Raw genomic sequence first — 25,586 nt, forward strand, 5'->3', positions numbered from 1 at the left:
GGTGGCTTAGTCATGTAAATGTCCGACTCTGGATTTGGGCTCAGGTCATGATCTCACAGTTTATTGGGTTTGAGCCCTGCGTCGGGCTTTGCACACTGACCTCACGGAGGCTGCTTGGGATCCTCCCTCTCTCTCTGCCCCTCCCCTGCTCTCTCTCTCTCTCAAAATAAATAAATAAACTTAAAAAAAAATTTTTAAGTGACACCTATGGACACATGATGAATGATTAATACTTTTAACATGTAGGGAATTCACATAAATTAAGAAAAAAGGTTAATATGGCAAACAGAGAGGCAACGATGGATGGAAACTAGCAACTTCCTTCAAAAGAAAGACACGTGACTAAGATATGGGGGTGGGCTAAGGGGGGGGAGGAGAGAATACACCTAAGCACTAAGAGAAGAAAGCAAAATTAAAGTATCAGAACACTTTGGCTGATATGATTGACAAACAACGAAGGAGAACAGCATCGAGTGGCGGTGGGAACGTGGAGATTGGTACAGATAACTCAGAGGACAGCTTGACAATAAACATCAAAAGAAAGCTTTACAAAAATGTACACCCTTTTTGACCCAGCAGTTCTATGTGATTTCTCCTAAATAAGAAAGTAACAAATGGTCGATAGTAACACAGGGAAGTCACGTGAGCACTGTGTGCATTACTGAAGAATTAGAAACCAAGTAAACGTATGGTCACAGATCATTTATGTAAAGTAGGGAACGTCTTCCACGCACTGGAACGGCACGAAGCCCCTGAGAGTAATCAAGGGTTTGCGGTCATAGAGGATCACAATACACTCCTGGGTGGGAAGAAAAGTTTATGAAATGGTAAGTGCAGTGGAATACCATATGCGCACATGCGTCTGTACGTAGGCATTGAGATAAACTACGTACAGACAGAACAGTATGGAAGCATGGGTGCCGAGCTGTCAACAGTGACAGTCTCGTCATGGTTTGGTGACGGCATTGCGAGGAATTGTGGCCTTCTTATTCACGCTTTGCAGGATCTTCTAAGTCTCTGCCGTAAACTGACAGTGCGTTGATGATCATCAGAAGGTTTCTACGAAACGGATTAGAAGTAGAGAGTGGTAACATCGTGGGCCTGCACTCAGCTTGATGATCTCTGGACAGCTTCAGGCATCGGCGCAGGAAACAGGGACTCCTGGAAAAATGTTCCCCTTTGAAAAGTCACCTTGGCGCCTAAATCTAAATGTCTGCACGTGAAATCATGGGGCTTGCACAAACCAGCCCAATTTGAAATCATTCTTAGAGTAACTGTATGGTCGGCATGGGTAGGACATCACCAAGGGACCACTGTGCTCTACCTGTGACATACTCGGTAAGAACCCGCAATGGCCCAGCGCCAGGGACACGGCAACGCATGAGGCAAAGCCCTGACCGTCCGGAAGCTCCGGGCTAGGACACAATCAACACACCGTGGGAAACATGCTAAAACAGTTATTTGCCAAGGGCTATGGGACAGAGAGGGAGGAGAATCTGACTGCACAGGGTGTGACTGAGAGAAGGCTTCAAGGAGAAAGTGAGACACAAGCTCAATCTTGAGCGGGAGCAGGAATTCACCAGATCTGTGGGTGCGGACACCGGGGTTGAAAGCATGTGACAACGTGTGACACAGCAAGATGCTCCGGATGATACCGATGATGGTGGTACAGGCCCCTGTGCCCTCTGTATGTATATTAGCTTACTTGGTGTCCCCGCCTCTGATGAGGTAGCTACGCTTAATTCCATCTCACAAATGACGTAAGTGAGGAACCAGGCCCTTGCGAAGACATGTTCGTGTTAAGTGAAAAAATCAGGCCCCCCAGGCTCCCTGCTTGAGAACTGACACTCAGGCCCTCCGCATACAGCCCTCGAAAGACAGTGATACGTTTAAGAAATGCCAAGTCTTTTGGGGCGCCTGGGTGGCTCAGTCGGTTAAGCGTCCAACTTCGGCTCAGGTCATGATCGCACGGTACGTGAGTTCAAGCCCCGTGTCGGGCTCTGTCCTATCACTGTGGAACCCACTTCGGATCCTCTGTCCCATTCTCTCTGCCCCTCCCCTGCTCGTGCTCTCTCTCTCTCAACAATAAACATTAAAAAAATATATGTTAAAAAAAAGAAATGGCACATTGTTCAATTCAAGAAACTGTCATTAAACACGACCGTGGCCCAGGCACTGTGCCAGGCGCCGGAGACATGGAGATAAGAGGGGACAGGGTAGCCCCTTTCTAGGAGGGGAACACAGCATTTATATAGTAATGTCGGAAGCAGAAGTAATAATGCGATCAATCACGTGTTGCAGAAGTAACACAAAGGAAAGAGCACTTCTACTGAGGTCATGGGAATAGGGATATGTCTCAGAAGAGACCATCACAAATGAGTGTTTTATTAAAAAAAAAAAAAAAAAAGCTGAAGTTCTCCAAGAATTTAAGGTGATGTGTGAGAGAATAGAAAATACACATATATTGGTCTCTGCCCCATTCCTGGCACAGAGCTCCCTAAACCCTTGGCATTTCCCAAGTCATAAGAGCACTGGGGACATCTTTTGTTGAATGGGGTGACCCAGGGTGGGATCCTGGATGGGGCTGGTCCCCACAGTGACCAAACCATGATTAGAAGCTTGAAATTTTTAAGTTCCTCCACCTCCCACCTCCAGGAAGAGCGCTGGAGACACAGTTAGTCATTGATCACGTCAGTTTGAGGGAGCCTCCCTACAATGTCAATAGCACAGGTTCTGGGGACTTTCCAGGCTGGCGAACACATCCACACCAGGAGGGGGGAGCACCCCAGCTCCACAGACGCTCCCGGCTCAGGACCCTATCAGACCTCGCCCAGTGTTATCTCCTCACCTGGTTGCTCCCCTGTGTCCTTCATCATATCCTTTAAGAGACGAGTAAACACGAGTGCTTCCCTGAGTTCTGTGAGCCGCTCTAGCCAATGAATCAACCCCAAGGTGAGGTCTCTGGAACTTCCAATAACCTAGGCTTGCAAATGGCGTCCGGAGGGGAATGGGAGCAATCTTGTGGGACTGAGCCCTTAATGTGCGGGCTCTGATGCAACCTCTGGGTAGATAGTGTCAGAACTGAGTTAAATTGTGGGTCACCCAGCTGGCGTCACAGAGAATCGCTTGGCGTGACTGAAAACCTCCACGCGTCTGGTGACCAGAAGCATCAGAAGGGAAGTGCTTGGTGCGAGTAGTCAAGGAGGCACACGGGAAAGAGAGATACGAGATTCGAAGGAGGGAAGAGGCAGGTTTCCCTGTATAGGAAGGGAGAGAGGTTTTGCAAGCAGAAGACAAAGCAGGTACACAGGCACAATGCCTGCAGCAGTATTTCGAGTATTACAGGGGTGCTAATGTGGAAACGTTAAGAGAACGGGCAGGATTTGCTGAGCAACCTAGATATCGGAGAGGAGGGTAAGTGGGGTCAGAAGAGAACCCGGCAAAGGAAAGGCAATTTCCAGAGCAGGAGAGAGGGGGTACAGTTACAGTGTGACTGGGCAGAGACCATCCATCTGACAGCAGGTTTTTAAGGGGGCGGGGGCAGGGGAAGCAGAGGGGAAGGCTGAAGTTCTTCCAAGGACGAGTCAAGAAAACACAACCAGCTGCCTCTGGGAATGTGAGGCCGGAGGCAGCCCAGGAAGCGGCACTCCCTGGCTGAAAGTGAAGAAGTTATAAAGACTGTATTTCGAAATGATTCTCTACTCTGAAAGCATTTCGCCTTAGACAATGAGCACTCCAATTACAGAATTTCTTTATCTTGTAACAGAGAACTGCGATACGTATGCAGGTACATAACGGAGTAATAATTCTAACTTTTGAAAGGTAGCATGGTGTAGCAGAAATATCACAGACATAAAACAAATAAGATATACTGTACCTTTAGGTGACAATGAGGTTTTAGATAAATTTAAATGCTTTAATCCCTTTGGGAGTTTGGCAAATTGAATACTTAAAGAGGATACACCTGAGAAAGGAAAAAAGAAGATTATTAACATTTTCAAGTTCTCAGAATTACACTTGTTTTATAAGGACTAAAAATTAACCTAAACTTGATTCCAATTTAAGTGGAATCATTCTTCCTTTCTAACATCAGACTTTATTTTCTAATAATCTACCATCACACATGCTTTTTTTTTTTTCCGTCCTACGGAAAGGATAGGAAAAAAGGAAGACCGTTTAATTAAGCATAACAATATCAAAACTTTACCATTAGAGATGTGTTTCTTTGAACTGAAGTGTTACCCTCTTCTCTATAGTCCTATTTCAAATGCAAATACTCAGGAAGACTGACATAATTGCTTCTTTTTAACCTGTGTCTTAATGAGTTGATCACTCCACTGGGTGAGCACATGCGTGCTACTTAATTATTGTCAAGAAAATGGTATAATGTTAACTATTCAGATAACAGCTTCACTTTTAGCGCACGGACTCCAATACTTAATTAGCTTCTAGCTAACAACCGCAGACAAAGCATCTGAGTGTGTTTATCTTCTTAAAGGCGGGCTTTGTAACTTGAAAATTCACAGTATTAAAAACCAGAGAGCCTCCAAATTGAAAGACCAGACCGGGAAATGGTGAACCCTAGTTCATCCATTCAAGGATTGCAATGACAACAGACTTTCCCTGGGAGGAGTAAGTGATCCGTGACTCTATGTCCTTCGTATAGGTCTTTCAACCAACTTCCTGCTACATGTGAGTTATCACCTTCCCAGGGGCATGTCCCTGGGAAGGTTCCTGAAACAATATTAACCATATGGTCTCCTAGACTAATTCTCAAATTCCATGCGCTGATAAGGAAATACCAGGCTCGTGGCTGCCCTATTATATAACCCCAAATTCGCTACACATTTTATCAAAGTTTATCAAGAAATAACTACTGTAGAAAGAATCTAAAGGTCATGCAGCTTGACTAAGCGTCTAGACAGGTGTCTCGCCAAGGATGGTGGGAGTTCTGAGAGCCCGTATTTACCCCCCCATAGCATTTCCCAAATAAGTTTGAAAATCACTGAATTGGGGCGCCTGGGTGGCTCAGTCGGTTAAGCGGCCGACTTCGGCTCAGGTCATGATCTCTCGCTCCGTGAGTTCGAGCCCCGCGTCGGGCTCTGTGCTGACGGCTCAGAGCCTGGAGCCTGTTTCAGATTCTGTGTCTCCCTCTCTCTGACCCTCCTCCGTTCATGCTCTGTCTCTCTCTGTCTCAAAAATAAATAAACGTTAAAAAAAAATTTTTTTCAAAAATCACTGGATTAAATTATGTCAAACGGGTCTTTTTTTTTATGTGAATATTTTTAGAGATTTGAATATGCTAATCCATATTGTTAATTACAAAGAGGGAGCAGGCTATTTAGTTGACACTTTCTTGTAAAAGAATGTATCACTTATAAGTTAACCCGGATAGAGGGAAAAGGGGATCGTTTTATTATTTTTTTAAAGTTTGAGCGAGACAAAAACAGCATGAGCAGGGGAGGGGCAGAGAGGGAGGAAGACAGAGAATCCCAAGCAAGTTCCACACTGTCAGTGAGCCGAAAGCAAGAGTCTGACACTTAACCAACTGAGCCACCCAAGTGCCCCATGGGAGTCACTTTAAAAGTGTAATTAATCCAAAAGGAAGAAAAGGAGAAAAAAATAACAAAGACAAAAAGGGGAAAAAAGAAAACAGACATATTATAGATTGCCATACAGAAAAATCAATAGTTACAATCAATGTAAATGTACTAAATACGCAAAACAAGCAAAAAATTGATTATCTCAATAAAAATATCAGATGCTTTTTTAAAAAGATTGTTTTAATGTTTATTTTTGAGAGAGAGAAAGACAGAGAGAGAGAGACAGAGTGCAAGCAGGGGAGGGGCAGAGAGAGAGGGAGACACAGAAACCGAAGCAGGCTCTAGGCTCTGACCTGTCAGCACAGAGCCCAAAGCAGGGCTTGAACTCATGAACCATGAGATCATGACCTGAGCCAAAGTCGGACACTTAACCGACTGAGCAACCCAGGCACCGCTCAGATGCCTTCAAGAAACAGAAATACAGTACGTGTATTCACAAGCGAACCTAAAAGCATATAAAAAGATATATGCTGCAAACGCTAACCAAAAGAAAACTAGTATATCTGCAATAATAAAAGACAAATTAGATTTTAAGAGGCATAGACACAACTGAAACATTTCACTAATAAAGAAGATGTAATAATTTCAAATCTGTACGGTCTGAAGAACACAGTCTCAAAACGTATAAAGTAAATCCAATGGTAACAACAGGAGAATACATAATTATATACACGCATATATGCGTGTGTGTGCCATACCTCACAACAATGGGAGAGTTTTAAACACATCTCTGTAGATGATAAAATGGACACAAAAAGGGTATGAAGACACAGATCGTGTCGAGAACACAATCAAAAAAGACGTATATTTAAAACACTGTACCCAACAACGGTAGAATACATTTCTTCAAAGTCCACGTGGAGCCTTTATTTACCAAAAGCGACAATATCCTGAGCTCAACAAATAATACAGAGGATGTTCCTTAACTACTGTGAAATCACAAAGCATATTCTCCAAGCGCTACCACTATTGGGAATTAACATAGGAATTACAGCAAAAAGATAATTAGAAAAATCCCCAAATAATTAGACCTTAAGCAATATATTTCCAAATAACAAACGAGCCCCCCCCCCAAAAAAAGATTTCCAAATTCTTTTCCAAAAATGGAAATCTTAGGGGCGCCTGGGTGGCGCAGTCGGTGAAGCGTCCGACTTCAGCCAGGTCACGATCTCGCGGTCTGTGAGTTCGAGCCCCGCGTCGGGCTCTGGGCTGATGGCTCGGAGCCTGGAGCCTGTTTCCGATTCTGTGTCTCCCTCTCTCTCTGCCCCTCCCCCGTTCATGCTCTGTCTCTCTCTGTCCCAAAAATAAATAAACGTTGAAAAAAAAAATTAAAAAAAAAAAAATGGAAATCTTAAAAATATTTTGATTTAAAATTTTTAAAACTATGATATCAACATTTTAGGGATACAATTAAAGCCATGCTTAGAGTAAAATTTATACTCCTAAATACTTAGGTTAATAATAATAATAATAATAATAAAGCTGGAAACTAATTATCTAAGTATTCCTCTCAAGATATTTGGATTAAAAAAAGCAAACTAATTCCCATTTCATCCCCAAAAATGGGAGAAAAAAGGGTAAGAAAGGGAAGAAATCTATTAAATAGAAAGCAGACATAAAATAAGTGAATTTAACAAATACTTTTCTTCAAAAAAAACTAATAACATTAATAAGCCCCATCAAGACTGGTTTTACAAAAAAAAAAAAAAAAAAGGAGAAAGAGAAAGATCAAACTATCAAACTGAAAAGTGGAAAAAAGAAAAAAAATACCAGTAGAGATTCTACAGACATTGCAAATATAACTAAAGGATGTTAAATTTTTTCTGTAGGTCAAAAATGTATCGTTTTAGAAGAAATGGACAAATTTGTCATGAAAAAAACAATTTACCAAAACTTACATAAGGCGAAATACTCTCAATACTCTTTATCGATTCAAAAAAATAAATGCATGACTAAAAACCTCTCCACAAAGAAAAGCAAAAGTTGCCAACTATAAAAAAAATGTATATTATATAATGCTATATTTATGAAGTTCAAGAAGAAATAAAGCGAACCTATCCAATCATAACAGAATCAGAGCCATCTTTTCCGGGTGGTAGAGGGCAAAACACTAGGGAAGCTTGTGAAGCACAAGTAACGTTCTATGTCTCATTCTTGGTAGTGGTTCCTGCAGAGTGCTCACTTTGTAAAAACTCATTAAGATGTAAACTTGTGATCTGTGGACTTTTCTGAACGTACGTTAGGCGTCAGTGAAAAAATTTACTTCCAAATTTAGGCATGGAAGGTAAGAAGGGAGGAGAAAATGTAGATGACCATGGGTATGGCAATGTCTCTTTAGATACGACCCCAATGGCACATTCCACGAAAGACCTAACTGACAAGCTAGACTTCGTTAAAATTAAGAAGTTCTGTCCTGCAAAAGGCAATGTCAAGAGAATGAGAAGGCAAGCCACAGAATGGGAGCAAATGTTTGCAAGGACCGTTATCCAAAATACACAAAGAGCTCTCAAAAGTCAACAATGATAAACAAACCATTTACAAATGCGCCAGAGACAGAACGGAACCCTCACCAAAGAAGTTACAGAAATGGCCAATAAGCATATGAAGAGACGCTCCACACGCTAAGTCATCAAGGAAATGCAGAGTAAAGTAACAGTGAGATACCACTACCCAACTATTAGAAACGGATTAAAATCGTTAGAGGCTCATCGACTGTCACAACCTTGCCACTCTGACGGGACGCTGATAACTAGGGAAGCTATGCATGTGCAGCCAGCAGGGGGGGGGCAGGAAGAACATGGGAAATCTCTGTACCTTCCTCTCAATTCTGCTGAGAACCTAAAACTGCTCTAAAAACAAAAACTCTTTTTGAAAAATTAGGTATGGAATCCGGAAAGATACCAGATACTCACTTTTAAATTATGATAAGACTTATCGCTGCCCTACCCATGACCAATTCTCTTATATACTTTTGTAAGCAGGTGCTACCCAGCAAAGCATATGCTAGGACAATGTTTTAAAAAGAAAATAACCCAAACCCATATCCCATGTCTTCAAATTAGGCTGAAAAATATGTTAGATCAATGTTAACACCTACCATTCAGCTTCCAATTTGCGGTGCTCAGGTTGACTTTTGAGTTGTTTTCCTTTGTTCAGAAAATGACCATTTTCTACATTTTCACTAATTTCTTGTGTGTCAGACATGCCTGCTACATCACAGAAAACCACACATGCATGTAACTAGACACGAGGCCGGAATAGAGCAATTATTTTACACCACTGGTGACACCACCCATGTGTTCATTCCTTAATCAACAACTATCTTCCAAAAAGGAAGGAAGAAAAAAAGGAGTAGACAGCCCAGCCATATTTTTCTCTGGAAATTGAATGACCACACCGTAAGTAACGGAAGTAATAAAAAGCGAAGCTCCTGAATTAGAATAAAGGAGACTAAAAGTCATGCTTGATAATTTACTTAAAAGAAAAAAGCAGGACGAGGCCCCTGGGTGGCTCAGTCGGTTAAGCGTCCGACTTTGCCCCGCGTCGGGCTCTGTGCTGACAGCTCGGAGCCTGGAGCCTGCTCCGGATTCTGTGTCTCTGTCTCTCTCTCTGCCCCTCCCCAGCTCACACTCTGTCTTTCTCAAGAATAAATAAAACATTAAAAAATTTTTTTTAAATTTTTTAATTAAAAAAAAAAGAAAAGAAAGCAGGAAAAAGGTGAATAGGGAAACAAGCGGACTAACGATGCAGAAACAGGACAGTCTGTTTCAAGTAGTTTTTGTCAAATTTCAGACTAAGCTACCAGCTTCTTTCTTTCTCGACAAAATATTTTGTTTTAATGTGCTAGGCATCCGTAAGTCATAAATATGTTACATTTCTTCTTTAAAGAAATGCCCTTGCTAACTGCAAATGGAATAAAAGGTATAAATGGGGTCATTACCGTTCATTTTGGTTTAAATACAAGAATGAAATTGAGTTTTTATTGCAGGAGAACTGACATACATACAACATACAACATCCTATCGGTTCCGGGTGTACATCATAGAGATTCAATACTTTTACCGATCTTTGAGAAAAGGTAACAACAGATTATCACACAAAGGATCCTCTTTCTTCCCGGCAGGCTTCAGAAACAGTCTCGGCAACATGAATAAAATGAGGGTGGCTGGAGGCCAAAATCTCAAGAAAAACAAAAAAATTAACCTGCCTGGTACTTTTCTGAAGCCACTTATTCAAGAGTGCCAGGGAACAAACTGATCATCGAGAAAACATTTCCCCACAAACAAAGGAGAGAAAAGACGTTTCAGTTTTTGGCCAGAACTACTCCATCCTCTCCCAAAATAAAGCAAAACACAGCGTTCAGAGCTGTGAATTAAAACAGAATTTATCTCTAAAAGCTTTTTATTTGGAGACTTCACGAAATGGATTGCCCTTCTTGTGATTTTTTTTTTTTAAGCACGTGTCAAATTTAGAAAGAAAAACGGTCTAATTTTTATGGATTACCCTTCTTGTGACTTTTTTTTAAGTGTGTGTCAGATTTAGAGGGAAAAATGGTCTAATTTTTACTTCTCCTTTCCAAACAAAACTATTTTGGCTTCCTCTGCTTCAAAACATGTATGCCTAATAAAAAAAGTAATTATGAAATGTTCAGTGTTATAATCTGCCATCTGATGTTATTAACTTACAAAGACAGGAAATTAAATGTGACACGACACATTTAACCTATTAATCACGCATGAATTTAAAAACCTGTGACAAGGCCATACAGAATTCTAACACTTGGATATCCTAGAATCAGAAGGGTGTACCTGGTAGACGAAAAGGTTAAGGAGGTCCTTGTTAAATGAAAACACCAATAGGAACAGTTTAACAAAATCCCCCATGTGGAGTTCTAGCAAAGGATGTGGATAAACAGAAGACCTCGTTCTTGTCTGTCAGAAAGCATGTAGATTTGAACGCTGGAGACCAGAAACACTAAGATAAGTGAATAAACAAAATACAGGCCAACATTTCCATTTCAAAAATAAGGCTGAGAAAAAGAAAAGTTCAAGAACTAGGAATACAGGAATAAAAGACCAGTGGGAAAAATGGAGTCAGTGTACTGAACTTTTGAACACCCGAAAATCCAAAGGCGGGTGGTGTTTAAAACCTTGCTTCACCTTGTGTAACCTTAAAAATATCAACTAAATATGGCTGACATCACGAATCTCAAGAAAAGTCCCTTCTGCTCGGTAGGTGTTGCACACAAACCTGGTATCTTGAAATATTAGCGTGATTCAGAAAATTTACTGCCATGCTGTGGAATAAGCCAATGTTTTCCAAGAAGCACACATAAAATTCTTTCCTTCCGCTTCCCAAGGAAATCTAGACGGCCACATCAGAAAATCACCACCACGGGATTAGAGACTGACTGGCCGCTTGGTCGGCTGATATTCTGGAAATCCTAGACCAGAGCCTCGCCGACTAGTATCAGGTATGACTCCACAAGCTTTGTCCAAACCGTGTAAATACAAGATTTCCTCATTTATAAAAAGAGGATAATAATATTTGTATGGTTTTACTCCACGAGGCTATTTTATGAATCAAAGGAGGCAGGGAGGGCAAACATTTATTGAGTGCCCAGTATGTAACAGGCCATCCTTCTCCCTTCGTGTGTATTATCTCACTTAATCCTGAGAACACCTTTAAGTGCTAGGTACTATTAATATTTTCAAGATGAAGATACTAAAGATATATGTATCATGACGAGCACTAAGGGACAGAATTGCTGAATCACTATACTGTGCCCCTGAAACTAACAGAACACTGTACGTTAACTATACTAGAATTAAAATTTCAAAAAAATAAAACAAAGATGAGGAACCTGAGACACAGCAGTTAAGTAACTTGTCCAAGGAAACTCGGCTAGCAAGTGGCAAAGCCCAGAAATGAACCCATGTATTTTGATTCCAGAACCCACTGGTACACACTGAGAGATATGCAAGATGGAAAGCACCAAAAAATAGAAGCGGCAATTCTAGAATCTGTTTGTCTTGTCTTATGCGAAAGATCAAACCAGGGTCACCACCAGATGGTCGGAGTGGGGGGGGGGGTGTGGGGAATCTGGGTACTTCAGGTCAACATTTCCAAAAAGAAAAACATTCTGAGACAGGATTCAAGATCATCTTTAAACAAAATAATCCAATTTAGAACAAAGTGAGGGGAGGAAAGGGACAGACATTCCTGACAAGGCGGAGACCATAAAAACGAGGGTTGCTGGGAGGGACAAGCAGGAAGAACAGAACACGGAGTCTGTAACAACTAAGGAAGTCAGGCGTGTGGAATGAGCCAAGAGAGGAGAGCTGCATTCTCCAAAACTACTCAACTTTGATCCAAAAAGTAATGTCAGATCCAAAGGGTTAGTCACGAGGAAATGACCCAGGACACCGTGGCTCAGACGCTGGGTCAGCCCCGGGACTTATCAGGCAAAGTTGATCAAGCTGAGCCGGGGCAGAGATTCTGCAGCCTTTTCTACCATGACTCACATAAAGCAACAGATCTGACATCCCAAGGAAGGAACCTCATACAAACATAAACACACACACATGTAGTAGAAAACTAAAACCGAAGTTTCCCCGGACAAATGCACTCTGATATTTTCTATTCTGTTCTAGTCCTTCCTCTTCTTTTTTTCAAACGCAGGTCATGAGCTATCGGGTTGATTTCATGGCCTGCTAGCGGGTCTTGACCTCCAGTCTGCAAACACACGGGGACAGAAGGTCAAGAGCAAAGCTGGGGAACCGCCCCGACCCTGCATCCACAGTAAGAGCTCGTGCACGTGCGTGTGGTCTGCTCACTGCTGTGTGTGTCCTCCACACAGAGAGACAGCACGGGACCCAGCACCCAAAAAGCAATGCACATACACACACACACCCCCCAGCTTTCTGATTCATACCCTACCCTCCTCTGCCACAAGCCCCTTAACAAGAGAAGTCCGTCTGTCCTTCATACATAAGTATGGCCCAGGGAGACTGAGCAGTAAATAACAGGAATTTGCTGCATCCACATTCATATCACAAAGCGAGGAGCCAAACTTTCTCTCTGAGAGTTTCCAAATGAGTCCCGGAGTGGATGGCCCAGGTACCAAATCAAATTCCATTTGGTGTTAAAATTCCTCAGACTTCTGGGTCGCTAAACTGTCTTTTCTTTGTGTTTCCTTGGTCTCTTGTATATGCTACACGCTCCAATTATAAATTCCTCCCCCCCATGCTTTTTATTGTTTTCGAACATAAAATACCGTCACTGAACAGCTCAGAAACAAAAAAGCAGGAAATATTTTGCCTGGACGGAAGCTTGTATAAATATTTGACACTTAGTTGGATTCCTGGTGGGATTTCCATCCGTGAGCAGAAAAACTACCCATCATCCTCAGGTACTTAGCCTGAATAAAGAGAAAAGTACACGGAATTTGTGTTCAGGAGGCTCCGCCCCCAGAGTGGAGGCAGGAAATATAGGTGCTGGCCGTTGTCCAAGAACACTGGTACATCAGTGAATGAATCTAGAACGGGCCGAAACAAGGGACGTCTCAGCTTGAGAGAACATTCTCAGAACACAAGTACATCAGTGAATGAATCTAGAACGGGCCGAAACAAGGGACGTCTCAGCTTGAGAGAACATTCTCAGGAGTGTCAAAAACTGAGCCTACGTGAGCAGAAACCATGCTGGAGAGTCAGTACGTGCGCACAAAGTTGAGGGGAACATCCTTGGAACGACCTGTGACTTTAGCTCCTGCGAATGAACCGCAGGTAGATGGAAAGACCCAGAAATCGGGGCTCAGAGGTAGGAATGTGGCAGACAGAAGCCCAGAAACATCATCTTTGAGCGCGTGGTCTGGTAGAAAAGAAGTCTCTGCGAACGTGGCCACGATTTTCAAAGCAACTGAAAAACTGCAGAAGAGAATTAAGATGAAATGAAATCAAACGCAATTTAAAGGAAGGGCTTCTCGACGGACGTTGTCCAAGGTCTTCGGAGGACAAGGGGCAGGGACGAGAAGGAAGCAGGTGGAGGAGAAGTGTCCGCATGTAATTAGGATGTGCCACAATGACTGAGCGCTACCGGAGAAGCTGAAACTGAAGACGGGGGTCCGAGGGGTAAAATCGTAGCTGAGGGGTAAGCCGTCCAGGAGGGTTCGCAGCAGCAAAGGAGACCCTGGCCTCCCTGGCATCCTTCCTCCGAAGCCCGCAGCTCACTGTAGGTGGTCTTTTGGGTCCGGCTCCTTTCACCCGACGTAAGGTTTCTGAGGTTCAACCACACGGGAGCAGGAATCAGCCCCTCACCCGCCTCCACCACTGGGCCGCGTGCCACGGTCCAGACGCCCACGATGTGTCCTTCATACTTGTCCACGGCGGGCACGAGGGCGGCCTCCACCGTTGGGCTCGCACGGGGAACGCGGCGACAAGCGCTCGCGAGTCTGGGCGTGAGTGCGGGCTCCGTCTCTCTTCGGTGAGATCCAGGAGGGGAGTTGCCGGGTCATGTGGCCAATCTGTGTTTAGCGGTTTAAGAGACCGTCCGACCAGCGTGCCAAGGGGCTGCACCGTTTTCCGTTCCCGCCCGTAAAGCGGGTTCTCCCGTTTCCCACGTCTTCTCCGACCCCCACTCGGATCAGAGCCCTTCTACTGGTTATGAAGTGCGGTCTCACTGTGGTTTGAACTGCATTTCCCCGGCACTAAGGGGTGTCCCTTCCCGGCCGACTGCGCTGTGGATTCACATCCTTAGGGACCTGCCCCCCGTCAACAACCTCCCTCCACTGACTTCATCCCGTCACTGGATAAATATGGTCGGGTCCCACCCTCTCAAAAGCCAAACCAAAACAGCCATAACGGTCTATAAACGGTAACCGACACGTAGATTTACCTCCACGTTTCCATTTCGTCCCATTCATCATTTTCTAGCATTTCACTAACAGAGACAACATCTGTTTCTTCCTAAAGAAATTCCTATGCCCCAAAGAAACCCCTACTCCAGGGATACGCATCCATTATTTTCAGCTGTGGTTTATTCCATGAGGATGATTTCCATGTGATGTCGTTTTCTAATTCAGCCTCAAACTGCCTTTAGACGGACTACTTTAAATGCTAGGAAGTTACTCTTTATTTTTGGCTTGAATACCACACGAGTGGGTGTCCTTTTCAAGGAAGAACGATGTCTATATCGGGACCACAGGGCAGAATTGAGTGTCTAGATCCGTACTGTCAGCTCCGCTTAATAATTAATCCTCATCAAATATATAACATTACAAGATGAAAGGCTTTCATTCAGCAATGCTGGAAAACATTTGCAGCAGCTAATGAAAACAAAATACTCCCTCTAGAGATAAAGCTAATTCTTTTTAAACCCCACCCACCAATGTTCTCCTGCTGAGAATTCAAATACTTAAGTTTCACATTCTAAACCTGCCAAGTCTTCCCTCTGCCCACACAAACACTTCTAAAGAAGGCCAGTCCTTCATTTTCTTCCTGTCCTCACATTCAAACCTGGTTAAATATTCCAAGATGTTTGTGGTAGACAGGATAGTAAGATAGGCCCTCAAGATTCCTGTCCCCTGCTATGCATGCCCTGTACAATTTCCTCCAGTGTGTGGGGCAGACTAATGATATGATTGGGCCACTGATCAGTTGACTTTGAGTTCATCGGAAGGGAGACTGTCCTGGGTGGGCCTGACCCAAGCAGGTGCTCCATGTAAATTTTTTTTTTGTACATTTTTTTTATTTTTGAAAGACAGAGAGAGACAGAGCACGAGTCGGGGAGGGGCAGAGCGAAGGAGACACAGAATTGTAAGCAGGCTCCAGGCTCTGAGCCGTCAGCACAGAGCCCGATGCGGGGCTCAAACCCACAAACCGGGAAATCATGACCTGAGCCGAAGTCGGACGCCCAACCGACTGAGCCACCCAGACGCCCCTCGGATGCTCTATTTAAAAGAAAGGCAGGCATCAAAGACATGTGCTCCTTACTGCCTCGAGCGCAAAGCAAACTGGCATGTTTTAAGAGAAGGCGTCGTGTAGCAAGGTTCCGGGTGCTGGGAGCGGTCCCCAATGAGAGCTAGCAAAAAAACAGTGACCTCTGTCCTCCCAACCCAAGGACGTTAATTCTGCCAACAACCAGTAAGCTAGGGCCCGTAAGGTCACGATCACAGCCGCACCTGACCACTTGATCTCAGCCTGTGATGCTGAGTGGACAGCCCAGCACACCTCTGCCCAGACTAGAACCCAAGGAAACTGTCAGGTAATACATCCGTGTCATTTTAAGCTGCCATGTTGCTGGCAATTTGTTATGTAGCCACAAAAAACTAATACAACAGTTTAAAACCAATAGCCTCCTTTCTGTCTGTGTCTCTTCAAAAGAAGTTAATCAGATAATGGATTTTAGCGCCAGTATCTTCATCAAAGGGTAGAGAAATCTAGAAGCTGAACAAAGCCACCAGTAGAATCTGTTACGTAATTACAGCTGAGTTTGACCGTGTTCTTACGGTGTGGCTATTCAAACTCCCTAATTCTCTTACAATTCTGGCATCAGTGATCACAGGAATGCTACAGTACCTCGGTCTTCCAGCGGGTTGCCAGCAAGGTTAACTGTGTGGAGTCCTGAGTTGGGATTATGCGCTAAAGCGCTGGCCAGTTTTTGTGCAAAATCTCTGCAAGGAAACAAAACAGTTAGCTTACATAACACAAAATGTAAACCTGCTCAAATAAAACACTTGAAAGCTAGAAAAGTTAGAGTGAAATCTAAAAAAAGGAAATCCTTCTTTACAATATTAACATATAGACCATCTACTCATTAACACCCGATCTATGTTACACAGGTCTATATTCCTCAATAGAGTATCTGTAAAGCCACGGCCAAAATCTGGTTCATTCTGATTAGCCACAACCTCCTTCAAGAGCAAAAAGAAAAGAGGTAACTGCCCCCTTTAAAGACACATTCCAGGATGCTATGAATAGGACTACTTAGAGTCCCTTCGTAACTTAAAAAAAAAAATCCTGAATTGCACCTACATTCCACGAAAGTTGCAACAGGCTGTTCACTAGACCTTAATTCTCATTTCATGCAATGCTCACAATGCAAAACTGATTGTCCTGATCATTGAGTTTAAAGGCTACAGTTGCTAACACTATGTTGTAACAAAAATCAAAATCACTATTTTAGGTACGTTGTACTCAAAGTAACACACTAAGTGCCGTGAATATGAAACCTTCGGCCCTCCTCACTTAGGAGCAGTGGAGTCTTTGTTCTAGCTGATTCGAACTCCACATAAGCAGGCGTGCTGACTAGTGAACCCCCACCTACTACTGAACAAGGCAAGTACGAATTTGGAAAGAGAGAGAAATGGCTAAAACATATCAAAGCAAAGCCATAAAATTATATTAAATGTGTTACATAAAATTATACCACGAGTGATACTCATAAAAGCTGACACATAGCATCTGTAACAGGAAAGATACTTTTCTAAGGACTTTACATGTATTAATTCATTTATCGTCACAACCATAATTCTGTAAGGTAGACACTACTATTTTCTCCGTCTTAAAGATGAAGAAACTGAGGCACATAAGTGAGGCAATTTGCCCAAGGCCACGAGGCACCTGGCTCAGGGTCCATCCTCTCACCCACCACACCGGGCTCCCTCCAGCAACACAACAATAAAAGATGTTATAAAACCCTTGACCTTCATGATGATGGGGAACACAGGGATCTGTTTGTTTGTTTGTTTTTAGAAGGGAAACACTACACTGTATATGTGAGCAGCCCAACCTTTTTTTAAAATCCAAGTATTAATTTTAAGGAAACAGCAGAAAGATTTTAAGCGATATACTGACACATTCTGGAAGATACTCACGTTCTAAGTCCAGCGTTTTCCAACACCAATTCCTCCAGCCGATTGGACCTACTCACCACCCTCAGTATCTGTTCACAGACATCAGTGGACTGTAACAGAAAGCATTCTTTGACCACGTCACGAAGTCTAAGGGCAACCTCACTTTGCTGTGACAAACCCACACAGACGCCAAGTTCCAATTAAATGAGCCATTTATTCGTGCACTCGTTCACGCAACAAAACCTGACCGTCTATTTCCACGCACCGTCACGTTCGAGGTCCAGGGGATTCAATGATATAAAGGACAAAAAGTTGCTACCTTTCAGAGTGTACCATCCAGCAGGGCAATCAGACAAGAACACAGACAATTACGACAGACTAATTAAAAGGCCACTTGAGGGGCCCCTGGGTGGCTCAGTCGGTTGAGCGTCCCGACTCTTCGGCTCCGGTCACGATCTCCGGTTTGTGAGTTCGAGCCCCATGTCAGGCTCTATGCTGACAGCTCGCTCGGAGCCTGGAGCCTGCTTCGGATTCTGTGTCTCCCTCTCTCTCTGCCCCTCCCCCACTCATGCCTGCTCACTCGCTCGCTCTCTCTCTCTCGCAAAAAAAAATAAATGAACATTTAAAAAATTTTTTTAAATAAATACATTAATTAATTAATTAAAATAAAATAAAATGCCATTTTAGTTGTGCTGGGGCCACTCAGAGGCGCATCCCAATTTGGGGACAACCAAAAGTAATTCCCAAAGAAAGTGATCTCCAGAAAGGATAACAGAAGACTGTGTGGAGGCCATGATGGTAACAACATGATGTTCCCTTTACTGAGCTCTTGTCTCGTGCTAGGCCCTGAGCCAACCCTTTATGTGTGTGTCATTATAAAACTGTTAAGTATCGTTATTCCCTTTTTACAGATAAGAAAGTTAAGGTTTAAAGGCGTCATGTCCTTTAAAAGGGTGGCCGAATGAGCACTTGATAAATGTTTACTATCACGATGTTCCCACTAGCGTTCTCTACAATAAAGGGGGACACAACCCAATGAGAGTTTAGCAAATACTCCCTCGTGGAAATAAACACTAGATTGTTTTAAATTATGTAGTTGTGTTATGTATTTCTGTCAAAATATTTTAAGTGCTCGGATAGAACATTAAATGAAATGCGGACTTATTGTGAAATGTCTAATAAAGATCGCAACCACTGAAACGGCTAATGTGAGTAGCACAGGGCTTGAAGGTGTCATGAAAAAATGAACAGTTGTGTCCTGGCTGCAGAATTGTACCACATTTTTTTTCTTTTAAATTTTCATATGCTAATGTTTTTATATTTGTTTATGTTTAAGGCAGCTCCCGACTTTAAAATTATTTATACGCTAAAAAGTGATTTTAAAATCTCCTTACAAGTTAGGGTCTATTTAGGGCGCCTGGGTGGCTCAGTCGGTTAAGCGTCCGACTTCGGCTCAGGTCATGATCTCACGGTCCGTGAGTTCGAGCCCCGCGTCGGGCTCTGGGCTGACAGCTCGGAGCCTGGAGCCTGCTTCACATTCTGTGTCTCCCTCTCTCTCTGACCCTCCCCCGTTCATGCTCTGTCTCTCTCGGTCTCAAAAATAAATAAACATTAAAAAAAATTAAAAAAAAAACAAGTTAGGGTCTATTTAAATCCCTTATGATGAAAGAAAGAAAGAAAGAAAGAAAGAAAGAAAGAAAGAAAGAAAGAAAGAAAGAAAGAAAAAGAGAAAAAGAGAAAAGGGAAGGGAGGGAAGGAGAGGGAGAGAGAGAAAGAGAGAGAGGGAGGGAGGAAGGAAGGAAGGAGGGAGTTCTATCTGCTGTGGCATACTATAATCAAAGCAGTTTCTTCACCTCAAATATCACACAAATTTACAATTCTTTGATTTATCAGATCATATATATCCAAATGGATTAAGCGTCACTAGAACAGTCTGAAATATAACAAAACTCACTAGTGAGCACCCTTTAGAAAACCCCACTTGGAAACACGCAAGTCCCACAGCATCTGAGGCATTTATAATTCTTATGTGGTGTTTGAATCCATTCTGTCGACAATGTTACTTTCACATGGTCCCCGAGTTACTGATGTGTCCCACAGATTGACAAAGGAAGAGGAAAACTAATTCCCATTGACCGAATGCCTGCAATTTACATTATGCTGACGGTGGTGATTTTCAAAATGGTGGCCCCCCTGATCAGTGTAATTCTGTATCTCACCATATACAACCAGGTGAACAGATCTTACTTTGTGTTGGCATGATAAAAAGTGATTGCTTCGACAATGTTTTTGCAGGAATTATCCTAATTTCCAAAAACAATCTATGGTATCATTACCTTTCCAGGGCGACCTCACAAAGCATCCAGAAAAGCAATTTCCCAAAGCAGAGCTTTCATTTACCCATTGGGCATAATTACTGTAATAAAAATTTATTACAGAAAATGTGCAAAAAGTATGCCCAACTTTTCTTTAGAATGCCAGTAGGGGAGAGGCATAACAAGTCATTTACGTCTACGTTAATTTTGTTACTTTTTACTAAGTGCCAAGTACGTGAAAAGAATTGTTTTCTATACTAAGAATATATGGGATGAAGTTTTTAAAGCGATATGCACATACACCCAAACATAGATGGCAAGTAACATGTGACCATACTGCCGTGCTCCCCAGACGTCAACTGTCTGTTCAACCCTATGTTCACCGGTTTAGGGAGACAAAATTCTTAACAAATTAAGACAATGCCTCTCCAAGAGCTTGCATTTAGTTAAAACTCGAAAGTATACAGTAAGGGGCGCCTGGGTGGCTCAGTCAGTTAAGCGTCTGACTCTTGATTTCAGCCTAGGTCATGATCTCACAGTGGTGGGATCGAGCCCCACGTGGGGCTCCATGCTGAGTACAGAGCCTGCTGAAGATTCTCTCTTTCTCTCCCTCCCTCTCTTTCAAAAAAAAAAAAAGGTATATAATAAAAACTAGGGGAATTGCTGTTGGGAACAATGGAACTAATGAGAAATAAAAGGCATATGGAATTTTTATATCTAAAAGGAACTACGTACAACTGGCCCAACCACGCCATCTTTAAAAGATTTTAAAAGACCCCATGATGCTCGCCGACTTGCCTAAATTACAAAATCAGGCCTTGAGCAAGACCGCCAATCTACTGCAGTTTTAATCAGTGGAGAATATGAGACAGGAACTTGGTCCTAATCGCAAATTTGGCTTATTAAAAAAAAAAAATCCCTCCATCCTCCTGTTTAACTTAGGGAGAGGGATTACGACTAGAGTCATAAGATGAGCAGAAAGCGAATGTGACCTGTTTCTCTTGTGGTGCCCTCACATAACGGGCTTTTAGTGAGCCAGGAGCAATCTTAACAACCCAGAGAATGTATACAACTTGAGAGAAAGTCACTCTTTTTTGCCAGGCATTTCCCGTTTTAAAAAGGTTGGGGCGCCTGGATGTCTCAGTCGGTTGAGCGTCCAGCTCAGGTCATGATCTCGTAGTTCGTGAGTTCGAGCCCCACATCGGGCTCTGTGCTGACAGCTCAGAGCCTGGAGCCTGCTATGGATTCTGTGTCTCCCTCTCTCTCTGCCCCTCCTCCACTCATGCTCTGTCTCTCTCTCAAAAAAAAAAAAAAAAACATTAAAAAGAAATAAAATAAATAAAATAAAATAAAATAAAATAAAATAAAATAAAATAAAATAAAAAGTCCAGCGGCGCTTGGGTGGTTCAGTGGGGTAAGCGTCCAGCTTCGGCTCAGGTCACGATCTCACGGTTCGTGAGGTCAAGCCCCACATCGGGCTCCGTGCTGGCGGTGTAGGAGCCTGCTTGGTATTCTAGCTCTCTCCTCTCTCTCTGCCCCTTCTCCACTCACGCTTTCTCTCTTTCTCACAAAATAAATAAACTTAAAAAAAAAAAGTCCAAAGAAAGTGGAATACTGTCGTGTCCCCCAATAAGCCACATATTAGAAAATGTTCTGAGACTGCATATCGCAAGACCCATCAAAGGGGCAAGTGTCCGTTCTTTTTTAACTTCGGGTGAAAACTCATGAAGAATTGCCATTCCTTTTGAAGACGGAAGGCTGATATCCCCAAGACCACTTTTCGTTTTAAAATACCGAATGTTAAAAATATACACATGTGTGTTTTTGCGCTTCAATCTTCGCTAACGGAATAGCCGTAAAGGGCAGCCCTCGCCTCCCTTCGCCATCCTTCCTTTCACCCCAGCACACCGGGGAGAAATCGTGACAGAAGGGCAGCACCACTGGCCGGGACACATCCCTCTAACAGCGGGCTGGGACGAGTTCCCAAAGTGGGTCTGCATCAGCTCCTCGGAGCTCTCCTGTGCCCCATTCACCAACTTACAGGAATGTTTTAATGAGCCAGGTGAACTGACTTGGTAGAGAAGCATTGCTCTCACTGATCCCACAATCCCTGAACTAATCCGCTTCTCATTTCCCAATCGGCTCCCCTCACCGGTCTGTCACGGCCGTTGGCTCGGTCCTACAAATGGTCCCCATCCCAGCAAGTAGCAAGCAGCAAGCAAGGAGAGGCTTCTGTCCCCCAGATCTGACACTCCATCATGGCCTCTGGTCTGTTCCCTGGGAGTTCACCTGCCCCCGCCCCCACCATCCCCAGCTCCATCACCACTGACCTCAGAAACTCCCCCTGTTTAGCTGATACAGTTTCCAGAATTCACAGCCCCACACTCGTTCATTTCTCAGCCTCTTCGCTAGTCTGTGACAGCAGTAACAACAGTTAACAGTTAAAAAATGCCTGCAATAGGTCAGGTACTGTGTTCACATTTCTGTCCACATTATTTACTCCTCTGAATAATCTGCAAATTAGCTATACATGTATGGCTACGCCCATTCATTCGTGGTCCAACCTAATTTGACATCTGTTCATTAAATCAATTTTTATGGAATAGCTATTAGGAGCCATATACTCTGATAAGCTCTGGATAGAGACGAATGAGACACGAGGTCCAAATAACTCTCAATAATAGGTACGCAGGAAGCTGAGGCCCTGGAACGTCCAGTGACTTAGCTAAGGTCACATGGCCTTGTCATGAGTCAGAATCTGAGACCCAGGTCTGTTTCCCAGCCCACACTCTTTCTCTACCACACCGGCTCTCCATGGACCCCAAATGAGTTCAGCCCAAGCTCGTGCTAATAATGCCTTTCAGCCCCTCACTCCCCAGGAAATTCAGAGAACAAGGCAGCCTGTCCACCAGCAAATCTCAACCCTCCACTTTCTACAGACCCACGTCTCAATCAAAATCCTACCTCTTCACTATGAAAATCTTAAGCCCCCAGTTTCCGCGCTCCCTGAAGGCCGGAGGCTTGAAGTTAAGAGTCGCCGATAAAACAACCTGTACATGACTTCCTGTCCTAAAATGAAGTAGCAGAAAGCTAACCGGTGGATAAGCCTCTGTCCACACGGCTGCTTTGAACGTGCAGACAATCCCCAACAGGGCGTCTTTTTCCACTGGTAAAAGAGACCGAAAATGTGGCTCCCACATACCTTCTGAAAACCAACACTGCCCTTTGATTTCGTTTCCCTTACATATAAATCTGCCCCAGAGCTCATCCAGAAAATTAATGTTAACGACCATAACTCAACCAGACCAACTCAACCTGGTAACGTTTCCCCAAATTCTTAGGAAGGGAGGCTACGTGGAGACGGAAGGCAGGATAGACACGTAAAATCTGCTGTCGGCAGCCGTGCAGACGTAACTTTGTTTTTGCTGACAGAATGAATGTGTGTGCTGAAGGCTACGCTACATTGTGTCTTTCTGTTCATTATCTAAAATTGCCTGAAGCAGCTGAAAACGTTGAGGAGGTACTTCTCCAGAGCATCTCACACGACAAACTGCGTGCAGCGGCATGCAGATCATTCACGGGAAAAATATCTGCTCAAGAAAGAAGCATGTGCGCAGCTCGCCAGATCAGTAGGAAAACAAATGTGTTTCTGAAAACGATCGGGCTTTTGAAACTCAGCGCAGCTAAGCGACCTTTGCAAGAGCTCCACTTTCTTACCAGTTTCAGATCCTTGGAAGACAACTTCGTGAACCACTGGTTGTACTCCAGAGCAGCAATGATGGGTATCAGGTCCCTAGAGGCAGAAATAACAAGACACGTGAAAGCACTTTTAGGACAGCCATATTGGCACTTGACTTTCAACCTGTGACATCCAAGTTTACTTGTTCGTTTCTATCATTCACAAGCACAGCCTCCAGCTGCAACGACTTCCACTGCTAGACAACGGTTAAAGTCTGCAGGACAGATCTTCACGTCTGTAAGCAGAATTCCTAAAGGCTGGCGTTAAATCACTTCGAGGGACTTTGATGGCTGTATCCGGAAGAAAAGAGACCTGTAGAGTGTGTGCTCAGAGACCTTCCTTGCTCTAAGAGAAACTGTACGTCTAGTTCTCTATTAGCAAGTCTCTACCTTTAACCATCAAGAATGTCATATACAGTTCACCTCTGACCAATATGGCTTCGAACTGCATGGATTTATTTAATAAAAAAAATACAGTATTCTAAAGGTATCTTCTCTTCTTTATGACTTCCTTAATAACATTTTCTTTCCTCTAGCTTACTTTATGATAAGAACATATAATACATACACAAAATATGTGTTAAATACTTAGGTTATTGATAAGGCTGTTGGTCAACACTAAGCTATTAGTGCTTAAGCTCTGGGGGAGTCGAAAGCTTGGGATTTTCTACTGCGTGGGAGAATCGGTGCCCCAGCCCCCACTCTCCCACCACTGTTAAGAGTCAATAGAACTCTCCAGGTGAGTTTATAATGCAAGCAAGGACACTGTCTAGCCTTGTAGATAATAAGTGACCCTGAATGGATCCCCGAGGCTTAGCAAGCATCCTACAACCATTTGGAACTTTCCCGTAGTTCCTGATGCTGATGACACACATGAGACAGCCCAGATGCATTTTTGTCTCATGCTTCCCACAAACTCTTCAGCCACTGAAGGAACTATGTGCTTCAGAGAGCCACCTGCATCATGTTTTTCCAGCTTGATCTCTCCTACAACATGCCCCTAACTCATGCACAAGCCAAGAAACAGACAATTCACTACTCATCAAACACACCATACAATTTCACGGTCGGAAGCATCTTTCAGTGCTGTGTTCACCTAGGAAAATCCCTGCCCCCTTCGACGCATGTATCACACATCTCCTGTCTGGGCTCCCCTGGGCCACCCCGGCCAGCACCCTGTCCGCATCTCTATTTAGCATTAATTTTATTCTGCCTCGGAGTCATTTTATTCTGCCTCTGTATTCAACATTTGTTGCCCACCACCCCCAGGCTGTAAGTTCTCTGAAAACCAACTCTCTCTCTTCCAGTTTCAGCCAGACCATAATCAGTGTCATCCTCCTGGCGTGACACCTGGAAAACACTCAAACTGTTGCTGAAACGGAAAAGAAAGGCAGAAGGTGGAGAGAGTGGCAAAATCCACATTATTTCATAGCCTCTGCGTACCGGGCCCTGTGGCAGGCACACTACTCAGGCTATCTCATTTAAGCACACGTCTGGCTTCATCAGACATGCTTTAAAAAGGAGGGGCGCCTGGGTAGGGCTCAGTCAGTTGAACATCTGACTTCCACTGAGGTCGTGATCTCACAGTTCATGGGTTTGAGCCTCACGTCGGGCTCTGCGCCGACAGCTAGGAGCCTGGAGCCTGCTTTGGATTCTGGGTCTCCCCCTCTCTCTCTGCCCCTCCTGAGCTTGCTTGCTTGCTCTCTCTCTCTCTCTCTCTCTCTCTAATTAAAAAAAAATAAATAATAAAGGAGACACAAGTCCCTGCAGGTAGGCGAGAGAAACAATGCAAAAAAAAAAAAAAAAAACTCTCAGTCACATGGTTCCATATGCCATCTGTCCAACCGACGAGCCTCTTTATCAATTTTTGCTTAAGTTTCAGATTTAAAACCATGAACAGCAACCCTTCCCATAGGTCTTCACTCCCGTCCCTGCTCACCACGGACCGCGTGCCAGAGTCAACGCCATTTGCTCCCCCTGTGATCTGGGGACAGTCGCTTCTCTGACGGCAAATGCCGGCTTATCACACACTTGGTTCAGGGGTTCTCCCTGTACTTCTCCATTCAGGAGCCACGGCGG

The 25,586-nt window shown here is 43.6% G+C and overlaps 1 protein-coding gene across 15 annotated transcripts in view; it reads right to left on the reverse strand.

The window, feature by feature from the left end:
- Nucleotides 1-25,586, reverse strand: part of CARMIL1 (capping protein regulator and myosin 1 linker 1) — a 311,455-nt gene that overhangs the window by 131,052 nt on the left and 154,817 nt on the right. For all 15 annotated transcript variants that reach the window (XM_043590676.1, XM_043590670.1, XM_043590668.1 and 12 more), the window contains exons 9-12: nucleotides 23,487-23,562; nucleotides 17,476-17,564; nucleotides 16,178-16,272; nucleotides 3,878-3,964 (exon numbers count right to left, since the gene is read on the reverse strand). In XM_043590676.1, the coding sequence (XP_043446611.1) occupies nucleotides 3,878-3,964; nucleotides 16,178-16,272; nucleotides 17,476-17,564; nucleotides 23,487-23,562 (347 nt within the window). The remainder of the gene's footprint in view (nucleotides 1-3,877; nucleotides 3,965-16,177; nucleotides 16,273-17,475; nucleotides 17,565-23,486; nucleotides 23,563-25,586) is intronic.

The sequence above is a fragment of the Prionailurus bengalensis genome, chromosome B2 (genome assembly GCF_016509475.1).
Source record: "Prionailurus bengalensis isolate Pbe53 chromosome B2, Fcat_Pben_1.1_paternal_pri, whole genome shotgun sequence".
Classification (NCBI taxonomy): Eukaryota; Metazoa; Chordata; class Mammalia; order Carnivora; family Felidae; genus Prionailurus; species Prionailurus bengalensis.